The sequence below is a fragment of the Callospermophilus lateralis genome, chromosome 1, assembly GCF_048772815.1.
Source record: "Callospermophilus lateralis isolate mCalLat2 chromosome 1, mCalLat2.hap1, whole genome shotgun sequence".
NCBI classification, from domain to species: Eukaryota; Metazoa; Chordata; class Mammalia; order Rodentia; family Sciuridae; genus Callospermophilus; species Callospermophilus lateralis.
Window position 1 is genome coordinate 65,100,058 of NC_135305.1, and position 21,919 is coordinate 65,121,976.

The 21,919-nt window shown below is 32.3% G+C and overlaps 1 protein-coding gene across 1 annotated transcript in view; it reads right to left on the minus strand.

Annotated features, from left to right (window-relative positions):
• Positions 1-21,919, minus strand: part of Sema3d (semaphorin 3D) — a 155,915-nt gene that overhangs the window by 117,510 nt on the left and 16,486 nt on the right. Inside the window, exon 2 of the mRNA XM_076862571.2 lies at positions 5,092-5,279. Within this exon, the coding sequence (XP_076718686.2) occupies positions 5,092-5,242 (151 nt within the window). The 5' untranslated portion in view covers positions 5,243-5,279. The remainder of the gene's footprint in view (positions 1-5,091; positions 5,280-21,919) is intronic.

Genomic DNA, 21,919 nt, shown 5'->3' on the forward strand with positions numbered 1-21,919 from the left:
ATTGAACCCAGGGGCACTCAAATACTGAGCCATATTCCCAGCCTTACTTTTGTATTCTATTTAGAGACAGAGTTTCTCTGAATTGTTTAGCACCTTGCTGTTGTTGAGGCTGGCTTTGAACTAGAGATTCTCCTCCCTCAGCCTCCAGAGCCACTGGGAGCATCTCGCATGAGCATCAGGAGCATCAGGCATGAGCATCTTGCCTGGCTGAGATTCTTAGTCTTTATTGGATTGATTAGAAGGCCAAAATCACACATTAAAACAAGTTATTATTTTGAAATTCCTAATTTGTTACCTTTGAGTTAATAGTTAGAATCCACTCTTCTATGAAATTTTGATTATAAAGATAAATTACTACAGTTACAATTTACTTTCTTTTTCCTCAACAAATATAGTAAAGAGCTTAAAATCCTATGAAACTCAGTAAAGCTCTTTTAATTCACCCCTCCCAGTGATCTTAAAGAATGCACATGGTTTTCTTCTCCGTTTAATTTTGACAACTGAAAATCACATAATTGGTTTTAGTTAAATATGAGCATGGTATTTTCTGTAACTTTACTCAGTCTTTTAGGTAAGAGCCTAATGTGTGAATTACTTATTTCTACAGTCTAAGAGACAGGTTAGGGGCCAGACAGGAGCTGGCCCAGGACTTTAGCCATGAAATAACTTTGTTGGGAAGAAAGTGCTTTGGCAAATTGTCAGTCTCTCAGTATCTCGTATCCTCAGATTGGAATAGGATGACAATGTCTACCTCACAGGGTGGCGGTGACAATGAAATGAGATAATTCTCCAACAGCCATTATACCAATGCTTTGCTCATTATGAATACTCAGTGAATATTATCTATTCTTGAAATTTTATTTGCAAATCTAATTGTTTTTATTTGCCCACATTTATCAGTAGAATGTTTTTGTAATATTCACTATATTACAGAAAACAGGTAGTTTACTTTTTTACTTTTAATATCTTTATGTTAAAATTTTCTGTACCACTTTTTATCATGTGGCATCTCCTATGTGGTTTTGATTATTTTTTAAAGGTAAATTTGTATACAATCAAATAAGCAGTTCTCATATGAAAAAACTGATGAGTTGTGACAGATCTGTATACTTCAGTGATCCACATCTCTATCAAGATAGAGTATTTTCATAATCACAGAAATTTCTCTTTCTCATGCTCCCCTCTTTGCTGGTCATTCTTGTCTGCTATCCCCCCAACACAATTTATTTTTTTTCTTTTGCTATTGATTAGTTTTATCAGTTCTAAAACTTCAGCTAAATAGCAAGTCTATGTTTAGTTGTAAGGGGAACCACTGAAACAAAACTTTTCAGTTTTTACACTCCTATTAACAATGTTTGTAAATTCAAAAAATATTTCCACATACCGATGCTATATGATATTGTCAATACTTCTTTAAAAACTTACACATGGTCCTATTTTGTTGTAATATTTATTGGTATTTACTTAAAGACTGATGGTGTCCAGCACTTTTCAAATGTTTATTGGCCACTTGTGCATCTTCTTTGTGAGTGGTGTCTGTTTAGTTATTTTAGACTTTATAATTTTGTTATTATTCATTTGTTTCAGTTTTTGTTATTTTCTTATTGATTTGTTTCTGTGTACATATATTCTGGATAGAAGACATTTTCTCAGATATATTTTGTGAATATTTTATAGCTTGCCTTTGATAAGCAGAATTTTGTCTTAATTTTGCTGACATATAGTTTAAAAAAAACCTTTACAGTTGTAGTTCTTCTGTGCCCTGCTTATGAAATCTTTGCTTATTCTAGGGTTATAAGGATATTCCAGGTTTTATCCTAGATGCTTTGGAATTTTAGCTTTTATTTTTAGGCAGATCATCCAACTTGAGATAGTTTTTGTGCATCTTGTGGGGTAAAACTGATGTTCAGTTTTTTCTATATAGCTATGAAGTTGTTATAACACTATTGCCTTTCTTTACTGATTCACATGTGTTTCTCATAAAAGTCAAAGGCTATCTAAAGGTTAATTGTAGCAGATTGTATTTTATATAGATATCCACAACAATCTCTTAAAGGTCACTGCTCTTCGCATATATGACTTGAAAACTACAGGCTCCATGTTCTCCTCTTGAACTCTAATGTTAATTTCAAACAATAGAGTATCCTGGAAGAAATGTCACACAGCTTCTGAAGGTAGCTCTGAAAACTCAACCTACAGCTCTCTTGTTGTTTGTTGAAACAAATGCACTTGGCTGTTTTTAAGGAATTTCAAACTGCCCATGTAGAGATAATCCTTCCAAGAAATCCTGAGGTTACTTGAAGAATGAGATGCAACTAACCAGAGGATTATAGCCCCATTTCCAACCATCATCCCACTACACCTACAATTGAGAGTACACAGCAGAACAACCAGTGAGCCCTTCTCAAAGACTTGATCTACAGAAATGGGAATTGATAATAATTGTTTTTTTTAAAGCACTGAATTCTATGATGGTTTGTTATACATCAATAGATATCCAAATTTTATTTTCATTTTAAGAATGGGGCACTAACAACAGAAACCTATGACATGTGATTTTGAAGATTCCCTTCACACAACAGGACCTCTAAGAATCTTAAAAATACTGTCACAATATAGTCATGAAGACAGCACAAGGAACAGAAGAGTATTTCTCAAAGAGCTTTGTAGTTATGATTTCGGTTCAAGAGCATATGATAAATGGATGTATAAGATGTCCATAAGAGTATTTTGCACTGAACGAGCTCAATTTATCTCTGGTTATACTGAATTTTGTTCTGCAATCTAAAATCTTAAATGTGTGCAGTGAATTTTAAATTTCAGAAATGTTTTTCATCCCCAGTATTTCTATTTAGTTTCTTTTTTTTCTAGTAGTTTTAGTTTCTCTGCTGAGATTCCATGTTAACTCGTTTTGATATCATTTTCCTTTAAGTTCTTGAAAATATAACAGACATTTTAAAGTCCTTCTCTGCTAATGTAAACATTTGTATCATCTCAAGTGACCTTCCTCTACCTTTCCTTGTTATTAAATTTTCTTGTTTCTTTGTATGTCTAGTATATTTTAATTGTACCTGAACATGGTAGACATTAAATTGCTGGGGATCTGGTTGTTTTGAAGACATTTAATTTAATGGCAACTCAATATGATCCTTTTGAGGCTTATTTTTAAATATTTTGTTTTAAGGCTGGCCTAGTATATCCTTTACTTTGAGAAAGAATGTCTCAGATCTTAAAATGTGACCTTTCAGCAGCCATCTTAGTGTCAATGTGTTGGTGAAGCCTTCTTGTTCTAGTTGGTCAGAGATTCTGTATTCCAGCACTCTTGGACCTTTAATATCTTACATTAGCTCACTAATACTCTGTTTGCCCTAAATCTCTGAGTCTCACCTTTAGGTGGGTAATTCCTGCTACCTATTGTTCAATATCTAAAACTGGTTGCTTCATGTAATTTGTTCAGTTGTATAATTGCTCATGGCAGATGATATAATGCATTACTAGTTACTCTATCTTTGATCTTATTTTTTATTTGTAGTCTGTATCTTCCCATGAATGTTAACAAAGAGAAAATAATTTTAGGGGAATGAATTGAATACATCTATGAATAATAAATGGATAATACTCAGGAGTATCTTTCAACTACTGATAAAACAAAATATTAATAAATTATATTTCATAATGAGATCAATGTTTTTAGATAAAAATCTCATCCTAAATTGCCAATATACTCCTAATTTAAAAGAATTTTAAACATATAAGTCCAAAAACAAAAAATAAAAATTGTTCAACTCTTTAATATAGGAGATGTAAATTACAAAGCAAATAGCAACATAGTAAATGTGATAGAATGTGCTTATTTCATTTTCTCTTATATTTGATATATAATTATCTTTTCATCATATATATTTGATTTGGACTAGAAAAATATCATCACAAAGATCAGAAAACATTAAAATTATCAGCATAATTTTTACCAGAATTCAAAATAAAGAAGCTGGATTCTTCCTAAATACCTTTGGTTATTTGAGGTATTAATGAAACTCAGTGCGTATCATAGAAAATTAAGCCAAGGAAACAAAATCTATGGACATGAAATTTTGGAGAAAAGCTACATACAAATGTACATATCCACACAATGACCAACTATCATACTTATAAATTATTTGTTTATGTCAAATGTTTAAAACAATTAGCTGAGATTTCTCTTGGTTTTTTATATCCTTATATTTTATGCCTATGTCACTGGTTTTTTAATTTCAAAATATGTATGCATGCTTGAGATGTTAAATTTATCACAGAATATTAAAAATTTCCTGAAGAAATCTATTTAAAAGGTTTCGTATAATAGTTACATGAAATTGGTTAACATTTTCTATTTTTAGATGTTGTTTTAATGCAAAACTGATTACAACTTGTAGAACAAATGGGGCTAAAAAGTGTGCGAAAACTTTAGCATCCTTTTCCCTCACAAAATGAGGGAATTAATACTCTTATTAACTGAGCCAACACTAGAAACATTTCATAGAAGTTGTTTTAGTCAGCTTTTTCACTGCTGTGATTTAGGGAAGAAAAGTTTATTTAAAGGCTCACGGTTTCAGAGGTCTTAGTACTGAAGGTAGTCTCCATTCTTCAGGGTTTGAGGTGAGGCTGATCATGGTGGAAGAGTGTGGCGGAAGGAAGCAGCTCACATGATGAACAGGAAGCAGACCAGAGAGAGAAAGAGAAAGAGAAAGAGAGAGAGAGAGAGAGAGAGAGAGAGAGAGAGAGAGAGAGAGAGACACTCCACTCTCCAGATACAAAATAAATACTCCATAGCCACGCCTCCAATGAACCACTTCCTCTAGCCACAACCCACCTGTACCCAGTTACCACTCAGTTAATGCCATCAGGGATTAATTCACTGATTAAGTTAAGGCTATAATGCAATAATTTCTCCTCCAAAACTTCTTGCATTGTCTAATACATGAGCTTTGGGGGACACCACATCTGAACCATAACAGAAGTCAATATGCATTTCTTAATAAAAGAAATACAATAATTACAGAGGGCATTCAGAAATATTAATGAAGAATGTAAAAATATTTACATATTTACCTTTGTAGCTTAGCTTGAGTCGTGGAATATTTTGTTTAGAAGTTCCAATGACTGGAAGAAATAGCATAGTCATGCTTAGCATCATCAAAGCATGAAAAAGGTGAAAACTGTGGCTTTTCAACTTTGGTCGCTCATCTTTAGTGGCATCCATGATGAAAAACAATGCTCTTTTTCAGTACTAGTGGACTCTAAAAGAAAAAAAAAATATGAGAGTTTTTTTTTTTTTTTTGCAGATTTTTCTAGATATACTATATGATAATTTTCTAAATGTACATAGAATTTTTTTGAAAATAATTTCTCTCTTCTCATTTGTTCTTAGTGAATTTTTCAAGAGAATATGAATCCAAGACTGTGTAATAAATTCAGAATTGTCTTTACTTCAATGTAGAAATGAATACACTACTAGAAATCAAACTACTTTTAATTACCATCTCTACAAAAGTTATTTTTTTAATTGTAAATATCTTAGTATTTTTTAACATAACTTGATTTCTTTGATCAGATGAAAACACTAGCAGATGTCTACTTGTATTCCATATCATCCCAAAAGGAAAGATTTTCAAATAAAAACAGACACAAGCTATTATTTCGAGAGAGTTATTCTCTTACTTCTGACATTAAGTCTACTTAAATTGGTGGAGATCAGATGAAATCAGGTCAGGTCCTCCAGTACAGAGTGTAGGCCTAGAACATACCATCTATTAGTTTCTGTTTAGGGCAGTCCTGAATAGAAAAATAAGTTATAAAGTGTAAAGGTTAATAAAAAGGAGGAGGTGGTTATTAACTACACTGTCATAAATAAATGACTTGGCTATCTTTGTTAAAAATTGGAGAAAATTAAAAGACAAGTTTCAAACTAAACCTGTTATTAAAAATTACAAATAATATTTATTGAAATGTACATACCAGATATTTTTTAAGTAGCTTGCAGACTAAATGGCATAATGCTATTGACAGGCATAGAATAAGTAGTTATTTACCACATTTCACAGTTGAGAAAACTGACACACAGAGCTAAATATTTCTTCCAAGTTCACATGGCAAGTAAGACAATGGAAATATTTGATTAGGACTTTAGATCAAATATTAAACTTTTCTTAAGACCTATAAATCTGGTGTTTTCATTATGGTAGGGTCAATTGACCTTGAATTACTGATAGAATCTTCAACATCTCTTCCTGCCTTAATGTACTGCTTTTCTTTCTAGGAAATAGCCCATGGAAAGGATCTTGCTCTATTCAGTTCTAGGGAGGATTCTGCATATGGTACCTGCTTTAACTGTGGTCTGAATATTTTTTGTACCTTCCTTGCTGATAGTATTAGTCATAATAAATAGGTATTAGACTTTAAATAATTTTCTAAATATTTAATATTCAAAATAAGAATTTCATGAGTATTATTTTAAGACATCTTATAAAGGCTGAATTTTCATTAAGAGAAATTCTCCACTTTAATGATTCAGAGACTTTGAACATCAAGGTTCCAGTTACATCTTACAAGTGAAAAAAAGATAAAATTTGAGGTGTACTAATTTATGTTTATGAATGACAAGCATTTAAGGATAGACAAATCTTACATTAAATTGCTTCATGAAAGATTAAACATGAGTGCTTTCCCCAATTATTTTTATTATTTTCAATGGTATCTATGGAAGTATCAAATTATTTTGTAACATGTAATTATTTAATTCTTCCTATAGATTTCTGCAGATAGTTTATTTTAATATTAATTTAATAATATTTTATTAAAATATTAAATATAAAATACTAATATAAAAATATTTTATTCACACTTACTAGAGATTTCTTGAAGGTTTTACCCAATTAGTTGTAATTTGAGAGACAACAAGAATTTCCTTCCAATCAAAAAGATCTATACACAGCTGTCCTTTATGAATATTTTAGTTTTAAAACTTGAATTATATGCATTTTAATATAATACACGAACAAAACCCTTAAATAACACATTTGAAACATTTTTTAAAAGTAGTAGGAAAACATGTTTAATCTATTGCCACAAAAAGGGGCACGTTAGTTGATCTATAATTGATCTTTTTCCTATAGAAAAAAGTTATCAGATTAAACTTGAATCATGTTTTGAATTACTCAATGTCTTAAGAAATGTATCCTGGTAACTTTTGTTTGACTTGACATCACTAAAAGTAAATGTATTCCTTGACTTATAGATTCTTCTTAAAAATCTGCTGCTTTTGGACAGTTGCCATCACAAATGTTATATACATTTGCATCTTAACATATATTCATTTATATCACTGGTCATGATATTTGAATATACATACATGTATGGTTGTATATATTACACAATTCTTATCAGTCATTAACACCATAAGTAATCCTCCACTATTTATTAAGGTAAAAAAAAGATAAGGATTGTGACTGAGGGAATAATTAATTATATAGAAATAACTTCAGTATGATAAAATAATTCTAAGATTGACACATTTATGAGACACTATGAAAGAGAACTTAAAAGAGTATTACATAGATTTAACTAAGATGAGAATATTTCTTGGAAGACAGAGAAAACCAGAGTGTTCCAGAAACAGTGATACCTGGCTAAGGGTTCTGAAAAGGCTAGGCAGGCAGCATCGTGGACTTGGTGAAAGGGCCACAAGGAGAAGGAAGGGAGAGTATAGCACAATCCAGTGGGGGGTGGGAGAAAGAGGACACCAAAGAGCAACTTAAGCTAACTCTTGAATTTGCCTCATGCCTCTTTGGGTACCCAAAATATTATGACTCAAAACAACACATTACTTTTTACTGCCATTGCTATTTGATCATGTGTGCTGGTTCCACATTCATCAGGGCTTCTCTAATCTTATTTTCCTGTTCCTTTCACTTTTACCTATTTCATCATGTTAATAGAACACTGATGTCAGACTGCAGCAGACCCCCAGCTTTGACATACCAGCATGCATTCTCCTCTCCGCCCATACTCTCTGAAAACAGTGAAAGGTAAATTGAATCCCGAGACTGAGTATATTCAATTTCTCATTAGGTAGTTTTTCTGATCATTGGACCTGCAAAATATATTACTTTTGTTCTATGATTTGTAACAATGTATATGTGAAGACATTTATGTGCATAGGCAAAAAAAGAGAACTTTCCATATGTGCATTTTATTAGTAATAATGACCTCAGTACAGGACATTTCCTGGAAATTAATGATTAGTTTGGGTTAATGGCCCTTTGCTACGTATTGAGATATCTACTCCTCCAACTGGTCATTAATCGCTAAGACATGCCCTGTGCCTCTAACATCATAAGTTAAAAAGATTGATGTTTTGGTTTGCAATGAACAGTAGTCTTACTGTCCACTATAACCCAACTTATTAATATTGTTAAATAAGTTAAAAATCAAACCACTGGCTTCTTCACTAGTCTGACATTCTGATAAGTGCCTGCACATGTGGAAACACATATGAAGAGGAGGGAACAAAACTAAGCAAAAATCTTGAAAGTACAATAACTTTTTTTAAAACTTTGAATATTTTTCTGCTATAAAACAGTCACTTTCTACAATCTGCTCCCCCTGATTCTTTGTTTTTCTTCCCAACAATCCTTTGAATTCAATAGTTCATCTTTTAATTGAGATAATTTATGTGTTAAATGTCTTGCCAACAACCTTGTACTAATGTATTGATATTTTGCTATCTCTCTCTCTCTCTCTCTCTCTCTCTCTCTCTCTCTCTGTATATATACATGCACATGTGTTCTGTGTGTACATACAGGAGCATGCATCCTACATCTGGGAAGAATTATGAAGAGCAGTAGGTGTGATTTACCCAAAGTGGGTAGATTTAGGGAACTGCATAGGTTATACTGAATGCTACTGTCTGTAACAAGCTCGACCTGGAGCCAATTAACTGCATATAATCTATTCCAGATGTTCACTGGGACAAACAGCACTCTTGGGGATCTTCAGATGTGGAGCCAATAGGGAGTGTTCTGATTATGAGAGTTTTACACACTGTTCCACTAAATCAGAATTCCAAATGCACAATCTAACACTCAGGAAGACCTTGTGCCATTTCCCTAAGGAGCAGAAAGAGAAAAGAACTTATTACATGGATAATAACTCACCAAAAAATTTATTTGAGGGGCAAGAGATATAAAATTTTATATGTGAACTTCATTGATGTACTTAATTTATTTTTATTGATTTATTCTAAAAGTCAGTAGGACAAGATGATGTACTATTCATGTGGAAAAACAGTTTCTATCTTTGGGACAATCATTAAAATATATATTTCTTCACACGTGAAAACCTGGAATTCTTAGATTTAGGATTTATTCTCAGGTGTGTGTGTGTGTGTGTGTGTGTGTGTGTGTGTGTGCATGCGTGTACACTAAGGAAGGAATCATCACACTTTGAATTTTATAAAGGGCTATTTGTTCTTCATACCTAAGTGGTGCATGTAAGGTCACTTAAGTTTTCTGCCCAACTCGAAAGACATAAGGTAATATGACTACTTGCAAATTAAAAGCAATATCTGTATAAACTCCCTTTGGCCAAATTGCAGCTCATAATTTGGAGCTTTTGTTTGGTTAGATGGTTTTCCTGTAGAGTACACAAGACTGATCAATTATTGGCACCATTACTTTATGGCATGGTTGTTGATGACAAAACAAACAACAATTATAGAAGAAACTTGAGAGCCAAAGAGGCAATAGACACAAACAAATGGGAAAGTTTATGGTTGCAGAGGGCTATTATACATCCAATTAGTTGTGTGCAATAATATCAAAGCAGGAAGCCAGTGGTATGCCAAAAGAACCACTGGGATGGAGCTGGGAACACCAGAAATCTCATTCAAATTATCTTCATCTTATCCTTTCTAAATATTTTTTATTTTCTAATATATCTTACTACTTTTGTATAGTCAGTGGTATTCAATCATTGCTTGAGTATATATTGCTAAGAGTAATAAGTAGAATTTACAAGGCAGTAAACTTTTTGTTGAAGTATTTAATTGTCTATTAATAGATTTCATTGTCTCCAAAGTGTCATGACTTTCCCTCAGTTGATGTATTCCAGTAGAGTCTGGAAGACCATCAGAGTCTTTCAGAGATCATGAAGAGGAGTCTTACAAATGTTAATCTACTTGCTAACATCCTTATGATAACAGTCAGTGACATTACCCCACACTCCAAATTAAGTATGAACATCATCAGTTGTGGAGCTGAGCTAAACTATTTATCAGTAAAGATAAATCACAGTAGTTACATCCTATTACTCAGTGCTTTAAACATGATGTTTGCATTTCTATAATACACTGAAAGTGTATTACTATATAAATACTGATCAACAAAGCACCACTATTACATATTCCTTGGCTTTGCAAGCCCACAGCTATGTACTTATAGCCACACCCAATTCTCTAGGATCTACCCCTAATGAATTCAATAGAAAATAATATAATAGTGAGTATGCACATGAGTAACCACTTCAATTTAATATTGTGGTTTACATTTTTTTCCCTGAACATAATTGTAACAAAATCTGTTTAAATTGAAAAGAGTTTCGATTGAAATTATGGGCCTCCAGGGTTCAAATGGAAAAATATTTAACATATTTGCTAAATTAATAAAACACTACAATAAAAGACCTTGTTGACAACATCATTGGCTACTTCCACAATGCATCAACTTGCTACTCAGCATAGCAACCTGACAGTTATCAACTTGCAGGGTCATAGAAAACACCAACAGCAAAATCACAGTATTTATTATAACCATACTGTTCATTTCTTACTGTATTTATTATTGAGAAACTTTATCTCTAATGTGCTTGAGTCCCTTCATGTTTTAGAAAGCCATTATTTTTGAAAACTAAGCTATCTCCATAATTGTAATTTATGTCTTTCCTGAAATTTAGTTCTTAATTTAGATGTCAAATTACATGCCCAGTAAATATTTCCCCAGACTTTATATTTATTTAATATTTTGTTAATGTGGGCAGCAAATAATTTTGAATATTAAAATTGATTCTTCATAATAAAATGTACATAATATTCTATTTACCACTAGGTTAATAGTACATGGTCTCTTTACATGCAGAAATAAATCATCCACTTTGACATTTGTTTTTCAAAACAGCACAGGAATTTTCATGGTGCCTGCTTTCAGCAGCACTTGTCCTAAGATAATGCAGAGATGCATAAGGGAAGAGTGTGAAACCTACATAAAAAATAATGTGCAAAGCTGATAATTCCTTTTTACTGACATGGGTTAGTCCTGTTTCTTACAATTTTCACATGTAATATTTTCAGATAAAACAATAATTCTTTATGCTAGAAGAGAAAAATTTAAAATATTACCATTATTTAATGCATATTTTATAAATCTTAGACAAATATTTTATCATATCCTAAAAAGAAAAATCTAGAGATTATTATCTATTAATTTGCAAGATGTCAATCTACTTACCTAAAATCACTTATATAGGAAATAGCATTTAAATATGTTCCAATAGTAAATCTAAATGAAAACATGGGTTTATACTAAACTTAATTTGAAATAGTTTGCAATATTTGCAAATAATTATGAACTAATTAAAAGTTTTGAGGACATACAATATAGATTAGTTATAAAGATTATCTGTAAAAATCCTAACACTTTGTAAGAAAAACAACCATGAAATGTCTTCATATCTACCACCAATTGAAATATTCAACAGCATATTTCTTTTTTTTTTTTTAAGAGAGAGAGAGAGAGAGAGAGAGAGAGAGAGAGAGAGAATTTTTTAATATTTATTTTTTAGATTTCGGCGGACACAACATCTTTGTTTGTATCTGGTGCTGAGGGTTGAACCCGGGCGGAACACATGCCAGGCAAGCGCACTACAGCTTGAGCCACATCCCAGCCCCCAACAGCATATTTCTTAATTCCAAAAACAAAATGTAGTAAAAAAAAGGGGGGGGGGGACCTTGGATTTCGTATTCACGTGGGTCTACCAGGAATGCATGTACTTTTGAAATCAAAACATAATAAGTTGAGTGAATCCTATATAGCTTTTATTTTAAGAAAATGATGTGCCAAACACATTAAAACTATTGGTTTCTTCACTATTTGGTGAAATACTTTTAAGAAAATAAGCATTTCTAGCAACTGAAGTATTCCTTTTACATAGAGAAAACAATTTGAACAATTCACTTCATAAATATTAATAGTATATGGGAATAAATATAGATAGTGTGTCCTCCACATTATCAAATGAAGTTTTATGAGGTAATGTACTTGTTAATTAGCAAGATGTTATTAACCATCCCACAGTTTACATACTTTAAAAATTATGTGTACATGGTTAAAACACAATATTATTTGACAATTTAAAAAAAACAAAACAACAGGCAGGGTGTGAGAGCAATTTAGAGTCATATACAGAGGACAAGTCCTCATATCAGATTTGAATTTCATGATGTTTGACCCAACAGGGATACTAATTAGCATATTGAATTCAACAACTGATAACTATGCAAACAAAAGGTAACTTTTCTCAACAAATTAAAAAAAAATCCCAGCACACTTAGATATAATATTTCTTTAATGATCATTGTTCACATTTTTAATGATGATAAGATATGTTCATGATTTCATCTCGATTTAAAATGCTTCAATACACCCTGTCTCTAAATAAAATATAAATAAGAACTGGGGATGTGGCTCAGTGGTTAAATGCCTCTGGTTTCAATCCATGGTACAAAAGAAAACCAACAAAAACCCCCAAACAAACAAATAAACAGAAAAAATTCAATGCAATTGGTCCAACAGACTTGTATTTCCAATTGTATCTTTCTTAAGTGAATATTACAAAGTAAATTTGCATGTGTTCATTATCAAAAATGTTTCTGTAACCGGATTGTTCATAATAGAAATCTGAATTTTGCTACAGATGATCTTCCAGCTACTACCAGAAATTTGAAAGATCCTAACATCTTGACCCAGTCAATATTCCTTCACTGGCATAGATTCACTATCAAAAACTAAACACGATTTTGAAATAAAACTTAAGCTTTTATAAACAAACATAATTTTTTTCTTCTCTCTCCCACTACCATTGTAGTACTGGGGATTGAACTCAGGGTCACATTACCACTGAGCTACATTCCAAGACCATGTTTTTTGTTTGTTTTTTTGTTTATGAGACAGGGTCTTGCTCAGTTGAAGAGGCTGGCCTTGAATTTTTTCATGCTCCTGCCTCAGCCTCCTGATTAGCTGGGATTCCACGCATGCCAACAGTGCTATCACTGGCTATTGTTTTCACTTTTTAAGACTGAACTGATAAATTTCTTTTACCTACATTTCTAGATATTCCTAGTTAGGTTTTCTGTAACAGAAGAGAGCAGGGTGATGGTAAAGCAGTCAGTCATGAAGCCCACCTCTGCCGTTTGCTCTGGGTTTATCCTTGGGCCAGGTATTCAACATCACTGTGTCTCACTCACCTTTTCTGACATTGTCAGATTAAAGAGCCATTATATAAAGCCCTACACTATGTTCACATACATAGTAAGTGATTAGTATTAGTCTTGTAAAATTATTATATTCAATGTGTTTAATTTTCTATTAAACTTCGAGTCAAGCACAAGAGAAAATTATGATTCAAAGACAATTTATAATGACCTGAATGTATGTAGTTTAATGTAATTTATCAGACCTGGAAAATAGAATTTTCAGAAAAATACTGCTTCAAGAATATGAAGATGAATGAAGAAAATAAGTTTTTATTTTGGAGATCAATTAAACAAAGAAGTGAATAAGCAAGTCAATAAATAAATTCCATGTCTAGGAGAATGAAAGTGATGGTTTGCATTTGATTAACGGAGGACAAGATGTAATTGTACATGGAGAGCCTCAAATGCACTCAAATTAAATTGTATAACATATCAAGAAAGGGAAAATAACTGAAAACCCAATAAAATAATAATTTCATGTAAAAATTTAAAACAAAATTAGAATAAACATTGGTAAAGATATAAAATACTTGATTTTAACATTTTTATTTGTATTAAAAAGACTAAAGTAATTAGGCTTCTTTTGCTGTCTTTTCCAGAAATCCATACTCACTTACAAACCAACAAAACTTATTGTTAACACCCTATTATCATATATTAAGCACAGTAAAACTATGAAACATAGTGGGAACTAAACAATTATTTTTAGTTTGTTGACTGTGATAGTCCAGAAAAGAAGAAAGCACTATCTCCAAACTAAAAAATAAAAGTAGAGTTGAATATCATGTTAATATTCAAATAGGTTTTGGTAAGTTAAAAAGAAAAAGAAGTTTTTAAAAATAACATTTTAAACATTTCAGATCTATAAACTTTCCAAGTATTATTTATATCAGTTTTCAAAATTACTGTATTATATATTTAGACCAAATATTTGATGTGATCTCTCTCACAGATTCAAAGCCCTATTGAACCTCTTAGATCATCTTAATATATCTGTAAGCCCTAAGGTGGAAAATGAAAAGCATATATTAAAAAATACTTTCCATATTCAATATAAAATGTATACATATCTCTCTCTATATATAAATGTATTATGTATTTCTGTAGCATGAGCTTTATTGTCTTCAAAATGAAGACCTCAATTAATATTAATTAAAAGTTTGCAAAACTAAAATTAAATGTCAATGTATTATATAATTCAAAGTACCATTATGGTAAAATAACTAAATATTATTTTATAAATAATACATGTTTAAATTATATATATATATATATATATCCCCATGTGAAAATATCTAATTTTAAAGTATTAGTTTCTTTTAGAAACAATTCAAAGTACTTGATGTGCAATATAGAAGCTTAATGTGTACCTCATCAAAGAGCTCATGGATTAAGCCAAATTAGTTCCTTTTATATACACTCTCTAACTACATAAAGGGAATACTTCCTAGACTAATGTATTTCTAGGTTAAAAGTAACTTGCAAATGCCCAGCAGATACATAATTATGTGCAGAATGGGTTGTGATGCTACCTTATGATAATGAGACTAATAAATTGCCAACAATTTCAATTTCTTTACCAAACAGTCCTATATCTCTCTGAAAACCCTACTGTTCTGGTCTTTCTACATAAACACCTTTTCGTGTGTGTGTGTGTGTGTGTGTGTGTGTGTGTGTGTGTGTTCCATTTAAGCCAGGTACTGAATATGTGGGCTATTTCTTTTCTACACTCATCACCTATTTACCTGGTTCTTTATTTACTATTATCAGTTTCTGAGCTGTGTTTAATTTCCTTGTATCTTTAGCTACATCTGAACAATTGGACTTAAATGGTCATCCCAAATCTTTCTGCTTCCAAGAAGTGCATCAGGTAGGATAATCAGAGGATACCTGAGTTGAGCAGCTTCTGATGGATATTTCCCCATTTTTGTTGTTGTTGTAGTTCTTTCCTTCTTTCTTTCTTTCTTCCTTCCTTCCTTCCTTCCTTCCTTCCTTCCTTCCTTCCTTCCTTCCTTTCTTTCTTTCTTTCTTTCTTTCTTTCTTTCTTTCTTTCTTTCTTTTTGTACTGGAAATTGTATCTAGGGGTGCTTTATCATGGAGCTTTCCTAAGCTCTTTTTATTTTTAAAAATTTATTTATTTTAATTTAAGACTGAACTGATAAATTTCTTTTTGATTCATGGTTATCTTTCACCCTTGCACAAAACTCATCTCAAAGTGGATGAAAGACCTAGGAATTAGACTAGGGATCCTGCATCTAATAGAAGAAAACGTAGGCTCAAATCTTAATCATATCGGATTAGGTCCTGACTAACAAGACTCCTAAAGTTCAAGAAATAAAATAAAGAATTAATAAATGGGATGAATTCAAACTAAATAGCTTCTTCTCAGCAAAGAAAACAATCAATGTGAAGAGAGAGCCAACCATGTCGGAGAACATCTTTGTTATATGCACATCAGAGCACTAATTCCCATTTTTGTTTTTCAATCTTTTTCTTTAAGAAAGTTGTTACCTTTGTTATAAGACCTCTGAAATCGACTCTATAGTGAAGATAGCATTATTGGATTTTCAAATAACAGAATTCAACTTAGATCATCTCTCAAAATCTCTAATAATTACTCTTTTTTTGCCATTTGTTAAAGTAGCTAAAATTAAATTCTTTTTTTAATATTTATTTTTTAGTTGTAGTTGGACACAATATCTTTATTTTATGTATTTATTTTTATGTGGTGCTGAGGATCAAACCCAGGGCCTCGAGTGTGCTAGGCGAGCGCTCTACCGCTGAGCCACAACCCCAACCCCCAATTAAATTCTTGAATCTTCCAGGGGCGGCTCAGACAACTGGTTAAGAGGTGAGGCCCTGGACATAGGATGATTTGAGTGTAATCTCTGTTTCACATTTTATCAGCTTTATTCCTTAAGAGAATTCATTCAATTTCTCTTAAGTCCAGTTATCCCATCTCCAAACAGGATTATCAGTCCTCATCCAATGGGATCAGCTGGAAGAATAAAATGGAATAATGCATGGAGATCAGCGTACATTTCCAGACACAGTAAGGTTCTTGTCAAATGTTAAAGAGCCTCTTTTTTTTTTTTGGGGGGGGGTGTCCTTTTTAGTTATACATGACAGTAGAATGTATTTTGACATATCATAATACAGGGTGTATAACTTCCCATTCTTGTAGTTGTACATGATATGAAGTTACACTGGTCATGTATTCATATATGAACATACGAAAGTTATGTCCAATTCATTCTACTGTCTTTCCCATTCCCATTCCCATGCCCCCTCCCTTCTTCATTCTCTCCATCCTAATTTGGGGAACCTCTACTCCATATCCCCCAATCACCTGTTGTGAGTCAGCATGTGCCTATCAGAGAGAACATTGGCCTTTGGAGATTTGGGATTGGCTTATTTCACTTAGCATAATAGCCTCTAGTTCTATGCACTACTGGAAAATGTCATAATTTCATTCTACTTTATGTCCCAGTAATATTCCACTGTGTATACATACCACATTTTCTTTATCCATTCATCCATTGAAGAACATGTAGGTTATTTCCATAGCTTAGTTATTATGAATTAAAGGAACCTCCATTTTTACATGCTATAATAACAACAACTAGTTTTCTAAAGAAACATAAAAGACATAAAGGAAGGCTGGGAACTCCCATCATCCTTTGTCACAGTTGCAATTAAATTTCCTAACCCTCATTATACAATGTACTTTTTTTTTTCAATACACGATGAGATAAGACCCTTTTTATAGAAATAATAAGACATATTTTTCTGAACTTCTCATTTCTTTAGCCCATATGCACTGCCAAAATAAAATTCTAACAAAAAACCCACACGATTGTTTTATTAGATGTAGTGTAGAAATAGTTTAAAAATAAATAATAAAACAGTAAAAAAGAAATGTTATCTTTTTAGAATGTTCAAGTTGGGATTATAAATATGTTTAAAGAAAAGTCTAAGGGAGAGGTCTTAGAGCTCATAATATTTAGAAATGGTTTTGGCAGTAAGCCAACCTAGTTACTTCTGAAGTCTTATTTGGACATTGTACTAGCCAAAGAAGTTTATACACATTAAGAACTTTAGCTTTAATTAACTGCTGTACTATTTTAGAGTATTCAAAACATTGAGTTGTTCTAGCACAGTAAAGTTGGTTTAAAAAATCTTTCCAAAAGATATTTAGGTCATTTTCTATCCTTCACAAGACTTGCATTTTTATCTTCAAGAACAAGCATTATTTTCACCTGTAGACAAAAATAATTTCAAACCACATGAAGTCAGGATATCTGTCAAGTTCACCATTGTATCCCCAAAGCCTAGCAGGGCATTTGCTAAAGGGTGAGCAAAGAACATACACTTGATAAGTTAATGACAAGTCGCAGTCAATCTCCCCTTTCTTTCACCAGCCCACTTTAAAAATGAACAGTGAAAAATAGCTAAAAATCTCTCTAGGCCATCCCTTGTATAATAAGAACTCAAAAAATTTCTCTCCCAAGTGTCCTAAAAACACATGGGAACTTGGGGACTAAAGTAGAATGACTTATGGATGCCACAAAGATTCATACCCAAAGGAAAATAGGAAGAACCACCAAGTGGTGCATTGGTCATTTTGGGTATGTTTCAACTTTTCAGAATCACACTTTTTTTCCCTCCTACATTACTTGAGAGTGTCTCAGGAAACCCCTGTGTCTAGAAAGTTCATGAAATAAGAGAAAATTTTTGACATTTAGAGTCTGGAAGCTTTGGATATGAATTTCAGTTTTCATACTTACTGAAAAAGATTTTCTGTGAAATTTAGTAAGTAATGACAACTTTGCCATCTTGGTGAATTTAAATTATTATATGTTAAAATTTTCATTTATAAAGTATGAGCAAAATAAGCAAAAATTCTTACAATGATTTATTCTTTATTATGTATTAGGAGAGTCCCATTTCCCCAAGTAGTTGTGATTTTCCAGTGAATCCTAATGGTACTTGTGATTTGAAAGTGAGAAAATGTTCACTTAACTTCTTGAGAAGTTTTGTTAAGTTTCTCCCACTCCCATCACGATAGTCTGAGTAAAGGAATTTATTTATTTATTTATTGGTGCTAGGCATTGAACCCAGGGGTACTTTACCATTGAACTACATTTCCAGCCCTTTTTATTTTTTTATTTTGAGACAGGGTTTCACTCATTGCTGAGGGTCTCACTAAGTTGCCTGGGTTGCCTCAAACTTGGCAATTCTCCTGCCTCAGCCTCCCTGGGATCACAGGTGTGCACCAATACACTTGGTAAAAAAAAAGTTCATAATAAGAAATTAAATTTAATGACTCATTTTTTACTATTAACTTGCTATTTCCCCTTTTTCTCTGTCCATTGATGAATTTTATCCAGAAGACAAAGCATAACATTTAACCTAAGCAGAAATTAAAAACATTTGAAACTATCCAGTAAGTATTCGTTCTTTGCCTATAATATCCACTCCTATAAAATTCACAGCACAGATTGTTTTCTAAACACATACATATTCAGATTAAAAGGATAAGGAAGAACAGTGTCTAAGTGGCAAACTATGCAAGCAATTTAGAGGGCGAAAGAAGAGATGTAGAGATTATTGCTGTCTTGGGCAAGAAAAAATGTGAAGTTCAATTGTAGCAGCACATACATATATCATTTGGAATGTGAAAGGAGAGAAACAAGTTCTTGATTTTAATGAGTAAAGATATTACAATGAGAAAAAGATATTTTTCTATCTCTGGTATTTCCACAAATCAGTTTCAGACAACTGTTCAATAAAAATGTTATATTTCACTACTCACATAAAATTAAGAGCTTACCTTTTAAAAAAAGTGAGCTTACCTTTTAAAAAAAGAGAATTTTTTTTTTTTAAAAAAGGCTGACTTCCAGACTTATGATAAACACCAGTATTAAGGAATCATGCAATCCCGATTTTTCAAATTTTTTCATTTGATTGATTTAAAACAAGCATATAATATCATCTAACTATCAATTCACCAATCAGTTGATATAGTGTAAATTTGTAATGTCATAGTTTTTAGGAATAATTATTAAATCTATAAGTGATATTTTATGATTATATGAATTTAGGACAATTTAATTATACAATTATCCATAATATGTTTTTACTTAAAATACTGTGAAAAGGTCTAATCATCCCCATGAGAATGGCAAATTATGCTTCATTACTGTTAAAAATGAAATTTGCATCAACTGGGAACAGAATTTTTTTTTAATTTTCTGACAGATTTTTATTCTCACATAACTGGGCCCTGTTAAAATATGTTGTTCTAAGCATATGTCAGACTCTCCAGTTGTTCTTATAAAACATGCAGAAAGAACATGAGCAAGAGTCAATCATCACAGTGAAAGGGTTCTGAGTCAGGGCCCTGAAGACCTGGCTAAAGCTGAAGTCCTGGCTTTGTCTCACACAGGATGTCTTGTCTTATCCAATTTAATTAACTGTCCATGTCAGGGTTGTTTTATGTAAATTAATATCTAGATATGTCATCAACCTAACAGGGATATTATGTAGCTCTAGTAATGCAAATGAATATTTTAAACATGATCAACAATATACATAGATCTAATTGTTCTTAAGAGTTTAACTTTTTAATTCAAATTTGTTTTCCCAGGGAAAGGTAAGGGAATACCTATTCTTTACCACAAAATTATCATCAGTATCTTGATGTCTTTAGTAATAGACAATTTATTGTATCTCTAGGATTAATCTTTTATACTCCATTTCCAGGGCCAGTAACCTAGCCCTGAGTTGTGGCAAATGAATGAATATCTGGTTTACTACCATTGGTATTCTGGATTCTGCCCATAGACTGCAATCCTAGGAGTGCCCAATATTTCCAGATTTGTCTCCTTAGCATTTGCTTTCATAATGTCATCTCTAACTTGAAATATACATTCCCTAGCTTTATATCCAAATTCCTTCTCTAACTACATAAATTGCCTTTTTTCTGTGTTCCTCAGTATGTACTCTATTTTGGGGTCAAAATGGTCAATCAACATATGCCATACAAATCCTGTTCATTTTCCTTTCTAAGTAGTAATATGAAGATGTTTTGACCTCCTTGACCTAATCACACCCACAAAGCATTTCTGGACAAGTTTCAGGTCAAAGAATCCATTTACTACCAGGCTAACTACAACATATTTTTCCTACAACAAATGTCCAATACAGATGGTTCCCTACTTACAATGGTTTGGCTTGTGATTTTTCAATTTTTGACTTTATGACTATAACAGCAATATGTTTTCAGTAGAAATTATACTTCATATCTAAATGTATATTTTTCTTTCTTTCTTTTTTTTTTTTTTGGTAGCATGCATTGAATCCAGGGGGACTTAACCAGTCCTTTTTATTTTTTTTTATTTTGAGACAGGGTCTTGCTCAGTTAGGACCTTGCTAAATTGCTGAGGCTGGTTTTGAATTTGTAGTCCTCCTGCCTCAGTCTCCCTAGCTGCTGGAATACAGGTGTGCACCACCTCACCCGGCCTGAATGTATATCTTTACCCAGCCTAGCAATATGCAGTAACAGCTCCGGGTCATGAAAGTGAACAACCAATATGATACCGTGTACTGAGTTTGTAGGCTATGATAGTTTATAAACTATGTAGGTTAGGTGTATTAAATGTGCATTTAACTTATAATCCTTTCACCTTGAGCCTATATTGGGCCCTAACCCTGTTGGAAGTCAAAGAGTTACCTGACTTCTATTCACCTCTTACCTATCCAGAGGTTTAGAAAATGATTAGCTGAATAAAATGTTCACTCTCCTATACTTGTTTCAAATAGTCCACAAAAGCTAAGTAGGATCAATGTAAAAGTGTTTTTAATGCTTATTTGATACATAGATAAGAAATTAGCCAAATTAAAAAAGAAGCAATAAAAATATTTTTTTCTGATTCTTTAAATAAATTTGAGGGTTACAAGAATCTGTAAACCTTCTAAGAGTAACAAATGATATTCTTTAACAATCTGGAAACTGCTTCTAAATTTCTTACAGATCATCTGATGAAATATACAATTTTGAGGATGAATTGCTAAGGTAGCATCCACTTTATGGATGAAAAACATGGAGGAATGAATTGAAAAGTGTTGGGGCTGGGGATGTGGCTCAAGCGGTAGCACGCTCGCCTGGCATGCGTGCGGCCCGGGTTCGATCCTCAGCACCACATACAAAGATGTTGTGTCAGCTGATAACTAAATAAATAAATAAATAAATATTAAAAAATTCTCTCTCTCTCCCTCTCTCACTCTCTCTTAAAAAAAAAAAAAGTGTCACATTGTTTCTAAGATGGCTGGGTGTGATTGAACCATTCCTTA